The 12912-nt window shown below is 46.0% G+C and overlaps 3 protein-coding genes across 3 annotated transcripts in view; 2 read left to right on the plus strand and 1 right to left on the minus strand.

Moving 5' to 3' along the window:
• The window catches only part of LOC308478393 (cytochrome P450 2C39-like), a 60192-nt gene extending 52768 nt beyond the window's left edge, over nt 1-7424 (plus strand). The window contains exons 6-8 of the mRNA XM_081008083.1: nt 3952-4093; nt 6428-6615; nt 7200-7424. Coding sequence (XP_080864209.1) covers nt 3952-4093; nt 6428-6615; nt 7200-7409 — 540 coding nt within the window. The 3' untranslated portion in view covers nt 7410-7424. The remainder of the gene's footprint in view (nt 1-3951; nt 4094-6427; nt 6616-7199) is intronic.
• LOC308478401 (cytochrome P450 2J4-like) overlaps nt 1-12912 on the minus strand; it is a 439957-nt gene that overhangs the window by 204286 nt on the left and 222759 nt on the right. The gene's annotated exons all lie outside the window — the stretch shown is intronic.
• LOC308478396 (cytochrome P450 2J5-like) overlaps nt 1-12912 on the plus strand; it is a 185681-nt gene that overhangs the window by 11303 nt on the left and 161466 nt on the right. The window lies entirely within an intron of this gene.

Below are 12912 nucleotides of genomic sequence, written 5' to 3' on the forward strand. Positions count from 1 at the left end.
GGGCTGATTTCCTTAAGAATGGATAGGTTTGATCTTCTTGCAGTCCATGGGACTCTCAAGAGTCTCCTCCAGCACCATAAAATTCAAAAGCATCAATTCTTCAGGGATCAGCCTTCTTTATGGTCCAGCTCTCACTTCCATACATCACTATTATAGATGGTACTTAACACCTACCAAAATAGTTAAAATGTATAAGACAAAAACAAATCTGTGCTGGTGGTGTGGTAAAACAGAGGGGACACTTATACATGTTTGGTGGACCTGTAAAAAATCAAAACCTTCTGGAACTTAGTATATGATGAGCTTAAAAAAATGTTTAAGTATAACTTTATGAAAAATACAGTAGCTTTTCTACTAGGGATAACGGACACAGGTATAGCAAGAGAAGATCAGAAAATATTCCTCTATGCCACAGGAGCAGCAAGGATCCTAATTGCTAAAAACTGGAAGAAAGAAACTGTGCCAACAAAAAAGGAATGGCAAGACAAACTTTTAGAGTATATTGAACTGGCTAGATTAACAGAGGCAATTAGAGACCACACTAGACAAGATTTTCAAAAAGCATGGGGAAAATGCAGAGAATACTTCACAAAACAGTGGCCTAAAATACATACCTGGACTTGTTTCGATTAATGTCTGCAGGAGACTTTGTGGATATTTACGTTATAATTAGAAAAATCTTAATTCATAAAGGAAACAGTTTATAAGAAGTAAATAAGGAGGCAAGATACAGGATAAAGGAAGTCTTTTATTTGGTTGTTTGTATTGTTGTATGTTATGCTCATTGTATGTTATGTTCACGCTTATTGAGGGTGGATTTCTGTGTGGGGGGGTGGGGGGTTATGTTAGGTTGTAAATAAAATTTCCAATAAAAATTAAAATAATAATAATAAGAAAATCATGTCCACTGTCCTCCTAGAAGGCCGAAAACCATTTTGGGATTCAGGAAGAGTTGCCTGGGATGTTGTTAAGAGACAGTTTGTTAAGATCCTTGCAATAATTTTGCCAGCTGCAGCTAATAAAGAAAAGCCTTGAGATTGATAATTTTGGCAGCCCTAAAACCTGCTGGGATCTCCTCTCTCTCCCAGATTTTTTCAATGAGCTTGTGAAGTTGTTGTACAAGTTCAATCCCACTCACTTTGAAGACTTCAGCTGGTATTCCATCAGGTCCACTGGCTTTGTTATTTTTCATGTGATTAATAGCTGTACACAACTCTCCCAGATTTGGAGATACTGCAAGCTACAGGGGAGTTGCGGTTAAGGAGAAGTTGGTAATATTCTTTCCAGCGCAGTGCAATGGCTTCTTTATCTTTTAGAAGTGTGGTACCGTCTGCTGAGTCTAGGGGGCATATACCATGATTTATTGGCCCATAGATGGTCTTTGTGGCTTTAAAGAAACTCTGTGCATCATGAGTGTCAGCTAAGTGCTGGATCTCTTGAGCTTTTTTAATCCACCAGGTGTTTTTTAGTTCTCTGGTTCTTCTTTGAACCTCAGCCTTAGTTTTTTCCTTAGTAGCACAGTTTTTATCTCTTTGCCATATCTGAAAGGCCTTCCTTTTTTTTGTTTTTTTGTTAATAATGCGTTCAATTTCACTGTCATTTTCATCAAACCAGTCCTGGTGTTTCTTGGTTTGGTATCTAATAGTTTGTTTACAGGCAGCAATAATGGATGTTTATAGCTTGGTCCAATGTTTCTCAATGGAGGATTGTTCCTCAATCAGGGAATTCCAAAAGCAGATGGTCCTTAAGAATCGTTTGGAAGCAGTCCCACCTGATAGGCTCTTGAAGGGCTTGAGTGTTCATTTTGTGCCTTCATTTCCTTCCTTGAAGCCTGCGTTGAGGTATAAGCTTGATAGCCATCATGAAAAGTATTAATCAGTGCTCTGTCAAGCAGTTGTCGGCACTTGTCATACCTCTGGTAAGGAGCACATTATGGTGATCTTCAGCTCAGAGAATTAGATAGTCTAAGAGGTGCCAGTGGTTTGACCGAGGATGCCTCCATGATGTTTTCAAGTTATTTTTCTGTCAAAAGGGTGTGGTGTTAATAAGAAGGTTGTGTACTGCACGTATCATTAAAAGTAAGATTCCATTCTGGTTGCTGTTACCAATTCCTTCTTTCCCATTAGTCCCAGGCCACAGATCGAAATCTTGCCCAACTCTAGCATTAAAATCACCCTCCTTAGGCATCTCTGATAATGTCTTCATTGGCATCCAGTGTTGGTGCATAAGCACTTAGAATAGTAGCCTGCTGGTTTGGGGCAAGTTTTATTCGAAGGGTTGAAAGTCACTCATTAATACCAGTAGGTATTAAGATAAGAGCTTCACAAAATCCATCTTGATAGCAAAGCCTACTCCATGTATTCAACATTCTTGTTCAGGTAGACCTTTCCAGAAGAATGTGTAGCCTCCCTTTTCTTCCTTCAGTTGTCCCTCACCTGCTCTTTGAGTTTCTTGAAGCGCTGCAATATCGATGTTAAAACGTCAAATCTCTCTTGCAATGATGGCACTTCTGCGTTTGGGACGCTCCTTATCTGTACTATCCTACAAAGTCTGTATATTCCAAGTTCCAAAGTTCAATTGTCTTTTACGACCACTGGGTGGTTACCCCACTGGGCGTGGTAACCCAGTCATGGAAAAAGGGAGGCAGACTATGTTTAGGGCACTTTTTCTAGCCCCTCCCCCTTTTCAGGGTGAACAGAGTGGATCCTAAGTAGGGCTGCTTAGTCATGGATACAGTTGCTGAGCTGCTCAGCAACTGTATCATTTCTTGTGTCAGAACAAAGGAATCTGTATCCAGTGCCCATGTTCATGATTAGGGGCTTCCTGCCACGGTTACCATTTGCTGGCTGTGGGACTTTTTTGGGTTTGGGTTTGGGATGGGTTTTGGGGAAGATGCCTGTGCGTGAATTTGTTTTATGGGTGTAGATCTGTGCATGCTGACCAATGCACAGTCTTTGCAGTAAGGCTCTGTTCCGATGGCATGAGTAGTCACGACTAGAGGTAGATTCTTATCTGCTGCAGCCTTCATCCGCCTTCACAGCCATTGTGACATACTGCTTGTTATCATCCACCTGTTATGCCATTGAGGACTTCTTGGATCATTTTTTGTCTAGCTCCTCCCTTTTGAACTTACCGCCTTGGGTGACCTTGCTGGGAGTACGAGACTCCCAACGGCTTCACTCACAAGGGTCATAGGACTGTGGAAGCCCACTGACCACAACAAGGTGATGATCCAACAAGTGAGGATCCTTTCCTATACCCTTTACAAATGCCATGTTATGAGTTTGAGGGGGAGTAGACTGAATGCCGATACCCTTCTAATGCTTCGGCCCTGCTTCTAATTCTTGGAATAGTCAGACTAGCTTCCTGGTGAGAAAATGGGTGGTTAAGGTAACATAGGAAGTGGGTCTGTGCAAGATGGGAAATGGATGGGGGCCCTCCTCCAACTCAAAGGTAGTTAGAAAGACAAAGGCAGGATTGGGAGCGGAGAGTGAAGTGATGAGCTTGAATGCTAGAAGCAGCAAGCTGGGAAGCGAGAGAAACAACAATGTTTGATTTGAATCCAAGGCTGTGGCTATGGGGGAAACAAGGCCATATTGGGGTGCTGGCTGTGAATTCCTCCATTGTAGGCTCAGGCTGTATATATGTGTAGGTAAAACATATATCATAAAGACACCACAGTCTCTGTTGTGCCTCATTCCAAAGGAAACACGAACCCTGGGTAAGTGCCTGGAACTCTTGGAATCTTGAACCACTTGGAGACTGGGGTGGCGAGCAACAGGCATTTTAGATGACTACTTCAGTCCATGACTGTGTGCAAGTATCTTCCTACAAATTTACCTGTAAAACAAAGTATTAGGTGTTGCACTAGGAAGCCCCCCCCAAGTCAGATAGATTTTCTGTGGCCTGCAATTAATTCCAACATTTCACCTTTTCCATTATCATCAACAGAGCAAGGATGACCCCAACTCTACCTTTGATGAAGACAACCTGGCAGAGTGTGTTCTTGACCTCTTTATCGCAGGGACAGAGATGACTGCTGCTACTCTGCAGTGGGCACTGCTCCTCATGGTGTCTTATCCAGATGTTCAAGGTGAGGGAGAACTTTGCAATGGAAGCAAGCACCTCCCTGGATCCCTATAGAGAAGAGCTTAGATTTATTTGCTTTTTAGTAGCTGATTGTAATTCTTCCAAGGTTTCATAATGGGTGGGTGACAGATGTTTGTTCACAGTTGCACCCAAATGGTACAACCTTTCCTCATGGGGTGTTACTCCAGCCCCATAATCATTGTGTGTTGCCTTTTTCTGAACCTTTTTTATAAAAGTAGTAGTTAGTATGATGGAAATAGGCAACTCACCCAAAACCAGTTTATCTGTTGTGAATGTGTTTTCTTGTCTTTGTGGTGACTGTATTGTTTTGTTTTAAGATTGCTGGACTTCTGATTCCAAACAAAATGTTTTACTATTTCTCATAAAGGTAAAATGCTGCTAGGCATAATACTGCAAACTTAGGTGTTGTTTACTTCTGCTCAGTCACCAAGATCTGCTGACTTGTTTCATCTAGTTTTGACTAACATTTGCTCTCCAGTCCTTAGAACAAACAGTGACCTATTTCCACAGTAATCAAGAGATCATTCCCAGAAAACTGGGAACGTTATTTGATTCCAGATTTTCTAGTAACACTAGGATTTCCTCACAGAGAAGTATAGAGTGTGCCATTTCCTAGTTCTATGTGGAAAAAAATGCATAAAAATGCTTTTATTTTGGGATTTTGTTTGGCATTTAACTTCTAGGCCCCTCTATATCCCAGCAGACTCCAGAAGAGAGGCCTGTCTTCAGGGAAAGGGGATTCTGCCCAGTCTTGCTGACAGGCTGATGATACACAAAATCCCTATAAAAAGAACCCCTTCAGAAACTTGGGAAGGGGATGTCAATGACTTGAATTCATTTCAGGTTTGGTCTGCTTCCTAAATATGCTTCAGCTCCTGGGCAGCACCTGCTTCGCTCTCAGAAATGGGAGGATAGGCAGCTTTGCCAAGAGGGGAAGCCCCCATTTTGTCCTTGCCTCAAGGGATAGCTGCTAAGGATAGGAGGAACACAGAGCTGCCCTTCCTTTCCCTTCTGTGGTCGCCTCAGTGCTTGGTCTTTTGTCAGCCACTAACTCTTCTCCTCAGGAGGGAAGGGAAGAGGCAGCTGTTCTCTCAGGAGAATAGGGAGCCAGAGCTCTCTAGAATCCCCTCATTATACTTAATTCCTAACAACCATTTTAAGTACCACCACAAGGAGATGCTGGTTCCCCCCCTCACACTCCATCCACTGGGAAGCACCCCCCCCCGATATGAACCCCCAATTAACCAAGAGTGCTACTAATTTTCACTCAGTCCTGCTGTTAGGCTGTTAGCCATCCTTTCCCCCTTTCCTGCACTGTCTCTCTGAGGCACTGAGAGGAAAAGGCAGGCCAGAGTGACCAGGCTGCTGCTGGTTACATTCCTGAGGTAAAAAAAAGTGAGGAGAGGCCCCAGAGGACTCTGTGGGGCACCTTCACTCCTTCTTTAGTATTTGTGGGCTGTAGTTGTGGCCAAATGCCATTTGCTGCTGCGGCAAGCTGCTTAATCCCTGCTACTCCTGCCACCTCCATGGCTTTTTTTACATTGCATCCAAAGATGGCAGCAGCAGGAGGGTTGGTTGGCCCTCAATCCGACTCAGGAGCTTCATCGCCAGCTCTCCTCCTCTGCCACATGCTTGTGCCTGCTTTGCAGATTTCACCACAGAGGTGTTTGCCTTGGGGTATGGCTGAGCAGGGCACAGTGTGGGTCGCCACTGTGGCCACTCTGCCAGGAGGAAGACAGGGAGAAATGAGCAGCCATAGAATTGTGCTAACTAGCCTCCATGCACTGGCTGCAATCCTGTTCTGTGTGGGAGAGAAGCCAGGCACTGAGTTTCAGTAAGGGCAGAACTGAGTGGGTGAAAGAAACATTTGATCTGGCTCCTGGTGAAATAGTCTTCCCAGAGAGTAAGGAACTCCCCTCTGAATTTGTGGAAACATGAGAAACTGGCTGCTGCTGAGTCAGGGCCAGGGTCCGTCCAGCTCAGTATTGCCTACACTGGCTGCCATCAGCTCTCCGGGGTTTCAGGGAAGGAACATTCCCAGCCCTACCTGGAGATTCTGGGAATTGAATCACGGACCTTCTGCATGCAAAGCAGATGTTCTACCACAGAGCAATAGACCTTTTCCACATGCAGCTGCATTCAAGGTATTTAATTGTTAACTTCTTATTTTCAGGGTGCCGCCAGCATATACCAATGAGCCTCACTTAATATACTGAGGTCTTTTCACCCCACCCTATACAGCTTGATTGTCAGAGGTTTCTCAGATTTAAACCAGGGTATTTTAAAATAAAGCTTCATTTCCCACTTTTTCCTGCAGATAAAGTCTACAAGGAGATGGAAGATGTTTTTGGTTCCTCCCTTCCCATTTGCTATGAAGATCGAAAGAAACTGCCTTACACCAACGCGGTGATGCATGAAATTTTGCGTGCAAAATATCCCTTATTAGTTGGGATTCCCAGACTAAATGCAAAGGATTTGGAAATGCATGGTTTTCATGTTCCAAAGGTACAGGATATAGATAAGGCAGCAGTTGTATATTTTGAGAGCAAAGAGCACTTGAGAGTGGCACTTTAAAAGCACATATGCAGCACAAAATCTGAGGGAGAAGGATCTCCCCTCTCTCGAAAAGAAATCTGAAGATTAATAATCTGAAAGTTAATAAATTCTATTATGAGAAATACATGCTATCTTCTGATGCACCAAATCAGGATTTGAATGAAATATTGTGCTTATTGACTTTATCTCTATACAGTGGAATCTTGGGTTGCTAACGTGATCCATGCAGGAGGCACATTTGCAACCCGCAGCGCTGCACCTGCGCACATGCGGGTTGCGATTTGGCACTTCTGCGCATGCACAAAGCACGATTTAGCATTTCTGTGCATGAGCGAGCGCCAAAAGCCAGAAGTAACCCGTTCCAGTATTTCCTTGTTCGCCGCGGTGCGCAACCCGAAAACACATAACCTGAAGCATCTGTAACCCAAGGTACCACTGTATGTGAGAAATGTGTTAAGATTTGGGGCAGTGAATGGCAAAACTGCTTTCTGCTGTTCCAGATGCATTCTGAGACAGCTGTTTCTTCTTTTCAGGGGGCATTTGTTGCTCCAGATCTGAACTCTGTTCTTGTCGATCCCACGCGATGGGAAAAACCTGAAGAGTTCAACCCAAGCCACTTTTTGGACAAGGATGGAAATTTTAGGTCTAGAGAAGAATGTTTGCCATTTGGAGCAGGTAAACGTAGAAATAATTTATGGTCAAGTTTAGCAGCTTGTTTCAAACAAACTGATGGTCAATGTTGATTAAACAGAGTGAGGGACATGAATGGATCCCCTGTGGTTTAAAAAATCAGGTTGGGGTCATCATAGGTGCCTTCTCACACTGAAGATAGTAGGTGCCTGCAAAGAAGGGCTTCAACTTTGCCCATTGACTTTGTGGGGGCATCAGATGACTGACCCAAGAGGCCCAGGTCCTGGTGCCCAACACACCAAGGCAACTCGACGGAGATCATGGACTGCCAGGTATACCAGTTGCCCCATTCCAACACAGAGAAAATTTATGTAGAGTTACAGATAGAGGGGGCCCTGTGCTGCATGGAGCTTGACACGGGTTCAACGCTATCCATAATCTCGGCAAGAACCTTAAAGGAACTGTGCCCTAGCGGGGGTCCCAAACTCAAGCCGGCCCCATTCACCTTCCGGGACTTCCAGAAACGTAAGGTCCCCACAATGGGGGTGGGGACCTTCAGGGTGCAATATTGAGGACTTTCTTGTGGCCCCTACATTATCTTGCTGGGATTGGCATGGTTTGGACCGCTGGGGCAAGCCGTCACCTGGGTGACCCGCACTAGCTTACAAGTGGATGTGGACGCCATATGCAAAGTGTTTCTGGGGGTTTTTGATGGGGCATTGGGACAATATACCCCCCCAATGCCCTACAGCTAGACCCCACCGTATGACCCATCAGGCTCAAGGCCCACTGGGTCCTATTCGCCCTGAAACTCCGTATAGACAAGGAATTGGACCGGCTTATGGAGCAAGGAGTGCTGGACCCGGTGCCTAATGCCCCCTGGGAAACACCGATACACCTGTCAAGCCTAATGGTTGGGTCCACATCTGCACAGACTACGAATGTACCATAAACAAGGCCCTCATGGCCCATGCATACCCAGTGCCAGTAGTCAGCCATGTCCTCACCAACCTGGCTGGGTGAAATTTTTTGGCAAGCTGGGTCAATTTTTTTTGGCAAGCCTATCAACAGTTGCTGGTAGACGAGGCCACAGCAGAGGCACAGACGACTGTGACGCACAGAGAAGCATTCAGGGTAAGGCAGCTGCAATTTGGTGTCAGCGTGATGCCAGGCATATTCCAGAATGTAATGGACTCTCACCTTAAAGGGACTCATGGTGCCACCCCCTTCTTTGATGATTTGTTGATCGCCGGGCCCACGCCAGAGGAGCTCGGGGACTGCCTCCGCACCGTCCTGCACCGTTTCCGGACGGCAGGCCTCAAGGTGAAGCAGGAAAAGTGTCTACTAGGAGTGCCCCAGGTGGACTTTCTGGGATTTGCGGTGGATGCAGAAGGGGTCCACCTAACCAGTGACAAGGTATGGGCCATTTGTGATGCCCCAGCGCCCAAGGGCAAGACTGAACTTCAGGCCTTCTTGGGACTATTGAACTTTTACCTCACCTTCCTTCCTCATAAGGCGGCAGTAGCGGAGCCCCTACACAGACTCCTAGACAAGCGGGCCCTTTGGGTGTGGGGCTAGTGCCAGGAGGCCGTTTTCCAGGCAGTCAAGGACTTGCTCGTCGTGAACTCAGTCTTGGCACACTTCAACGAGAGGCTGCCGGTGGTGCTAGCATGTGGCACCTCACCCTACGGCATCAGTACTGTCCTGGGACACCAACTCCCGGACGGAAGAGAGGTGCCGGTATATACTTTTCCCAGATGCTCACCGCAGCCGAGCGGAACTACTCACAAATCAACAAGGTGGGTCTGGCAATCGTGAAGGGAGTAAAAAAATTCCATGATTTCTTTCTTGTATGGGCGACCCTTTACCATGGTGACTGATCAGGACTGACCTTTACCATGGTGACTAACCATGGTAATGAGCCAGTGTGGTGTAGTGGTTAAGAGCAGTGGACTCGTGATCTGGTGTACCGGGTTCGCGTCCCCGCTCCTCCACATGCAGCTGCTGGGTGACCTTGGGCTAGTCACACTTCTCTGAAGTCTCTCAGCCCCACTCACCTCACAGAGTGTTTGTTGTGGGGGAGGAAGGGAAAGGAGAATGTTGGCCGCTTTGAGATTCTTTAAGGGGAGTGAAAGATGGGATATCAAATCCAAACTCTTCTTCTCTTCTTCACAAGCCATTGCTTGGCCTGTTTGCCCCCAAGAAGCAGACCCCCCCAAGTGCTGTCTCCCCGCATCCTCAGGTGGTCAATTTTCCTCACCAGATACCAGTATGCCCTGATCCACCACCCTGGGAAGGGATTGGTCACGCAGACGCCCTCAGCAGCCTACCACTACCAGAAACAGGCCCTGACCCAGCGCCCGCGCAAGAGGTTATGAGCCTGGAGCTGCTTCCTGACCGCCCCATTCAGGCACAAGAAGTTGCGGACCATTCCATGAAAGATAGGGTCATCTCCCAGGTCCTGGACTGGGTGTGGAGGGGATGGCCCAGCAGCAGCCCCAACCAGAATTCACTGGCTACACAACCTGCAAACATGAACTGTCGGCCCACAAGGGGTGCCTGTTATGGGGAAGCAGGATTGTCATTCCCCAGCCCCTCTGCAAAAGGGTCCTCACAGCCCTACACGAGACACACCCAGGGGTAGTGAGAATGAAGGCCCGTGCCAGGAATTATGTGTGGTGGCCAGGGATCGATGGAGAGATAGAGGCCTGGGTCAAACACTGCCAGACCTGCCAAGAATCCCACCTGGATTCCCCAAGGGCCTCAGCCCAGTCCTGGGAGTCCCCCCAAGCACTATGGCCATGCCTGCACATGGACTTCGCTGGCCCCTTCTAGGGAAAAACATTCTTCATAGTGGTGGACTCCTACACCAGATGGTTGGAGGTTGCACTGGTACTGTCCACTTCCATGTCCGTTGTGCACCTCCCTCTGTATTCAGTAGCTCTTGCAAGTAATGCTTACACCCAGGTTTACATATCGTTTTCAGAACAAACGTGGGAATGTGTTGTATTTTTAAAGTATCCCAAGGCTCTTTGTTGATGCTGCAAGATTAACAGGGCAACGTCTCTGGAAATAAATGACGTACTATAGTACCTTATTGCTCACTGAAGCATGGATTTAAGATACTACAAAACCAAAAGGAAGACGATTTTCCTTGATTTTTATTAACCTCCTCTTTGCTTTCCTCTTTGCAAAGGGCTTGGAGAACTTTTAACATGCCTCCAGAATAAGGCCATTGCTGACTTTTCACGCACACCATGGCCTGCCAAAACGAAGCAGAAGCAGAGAGAGAAAGAATGCAAACTGCCATAAGTCTCACCTTTCCCCAGGGATGCCATTTCCGTGAGAATTGGGCCCTCCCATCCCTGTGAATAGTTAGGGAAAACATGAGATGGAGCTGCCTGCTGCCATGTCTAGTTTGGTCCTGGCATTGGCTCTTGGTGGCAAGGCCAGTTCTGGTGCCACTTCTCAGTGGATTCCACGTGACCTGTGTATCATGTGGATGAGAATGGTTATCTCCTTCCAGGATGTAAGGGCAGTCTGTCAGCCAGGCTTCTCTTCCTCCTGAGCCGCTTTACCTGTGTAGGTGGGGAAAATGCCACTGTAAAGCAGTGAAGAGGAAAAGGAAATATTGGGGCGACCTGTCACCTGGAAAAGAGCTTCCTAGATGCTTCTCCCCAGTCCCTAGCAACAGCTTTACTTCTGCTTTATCCTACAAGTTTCCCTATCTCCCTGCCTGACCAGTGCATTTTCTATACTTAGTATGCATAGAAATTGGGCTTTTAGTACCGCAGCTCCAGCTGTCTGGAATAAGTTGCCATCTGAAATCAGAAAAGCACCTAGTATTTTGATATTTAGGCACCTTATTTAAAAAAGGCTAATGCATGTAACCCTATCGTTTTACTCAATAACAACTGTATGATTTTAGAAATGGTTTTATAGGGTGGTATACAAGCAAGTTTTACTCAGAAATGGCCCATTCAAATTAAGGGCCCTAAGTCAGTCATGTCTATTAATTTCAATGGTTCTACTCTGAGTAAAACTTAATTGAATATCCAGGGCCAACTCCAGAGGGTGGCAAGTTGGGGACATTTGCCAGGGACCCAAGGCCAAGAGAAGACCCAGAGGTCTAACAATGTTTTATTTAAACTTTATTTATTTAATCAAAAAAATCTCAATCCAGAATTCTTCATGCTTGTCCTCAACACACTGCTTTCAAAGTAGGCTGATTCTAGATCCTGCCATCCACAAGCCTAGGGGTGGCTACTTAATATGTGAAAACCCTCCTCATGATTGTTTTTCATGCTTTTTCTTCTGTGCACATGCCCCAAATGAACATCAAGAAGGAAATGGTGATTGTGATCATGCTATACACCCTTCCACAATGCCACTGGTCAGGTGTAGATACTTCCTGCACCACCAGTGCTGAGATAGTCTGTATCTGTTGTCAAATGGACACACTGTAGGGTAACTCAAGGTAGGGCTGGGAAAGATTCCCTCTTTGAAAGCTGCAGAGCTGCAGAGAACAAAATTACAGTAATACAACAAAATGGCTGCAGGAGAGCAGCATGGCAGCAAAAGATAGAACAAGACAACTTCAAGACAAAAGCGCAAGTGAGAAAATGGCTGCGTGACTCGGCTCTTTTGTGGAGACAGCCAGAGCCACACCCATCTCCCAGTTCACATGCAGGGGGAGGATGATCCAGTCAGTGGAACAGGAAGTCACACTGACTGGATATTCCCCTGCCTGTGCCCACTCTAGGGAAATAGGGAATGTTGCATTTGACTGTACCAATGGATACCTCCAACAGGTTGCCCTGTATGATGACCACAGGCAGTAGAGAGACAGGAAAAATGAGTCCCTGTTAATTTTCTTCGACCTCTCAGTGGCTTTTGATACCATTGATCATGGTATCCTTCTAGAGCAGCTGTCTAAGTTAGGTGTGGGTGGCACTGCTATGTGGTTCTTCCAGTCCTACTTGGATGGTTGTTCTCAGAGGGTGTTGCTTGGAGAGTGATTCAGTCCCATGGGGCCTTCACTGTGGGGTTCCATAGGGTTCAATTATATCCCCTATGCTTTTAAACCCCGCAGCTGAGTGAAGTCCTTACCGGCATTAATGAGCGACTCTCAACCCTTCCAATAAAACTCACCAAAAACCAACAGGCTACGATTATAAGCACTTATGCACCAACACTGCCGATGAAGACATTAAAGAAAGTTTTTACTCTCAGCTGGAAACCATCCTATCAGAGAAACCTAAGGAAGATAAAATTATCCTCCTGGGTGATTTTAATGCAAGAGTTGGGCGAGATTTCAATCTGTGGCCTGGGACTACTGGGAAAGAAGGAATTGGCAACAGCAACCAGAACGGAATCTTACTTTTGATATGTGCAGCACACAATCTTGTTATTACCAACACACTCTTTCGACAGAAAAAATAACTTGAAAACTTCATGGAGGCTTCCTCGGTCAAACCACTGGCACCTCTTAGACTATGTTACTGTCCGTGCTAAAGATCACCATGATGTGATCCTTATCAGAGCTATGATGAGACAGAAACTGTGCCACTAAGAAAAAGACCTATGCCAATGCTAAGGCTGAGGTTCAAAGAAGAA

The sequence above is a fragment of the Podarcis pityusensis genome (assembly GCF_964106645.2).
Source record: "Podarcis pityusensis genome assembly, chromosome: 5".
NCBI lineage: Eukaryota > Metazoa > Chordata > Lepidosauria > Squamata > Lacertidae > Podarcis > Podarcis pityusensis.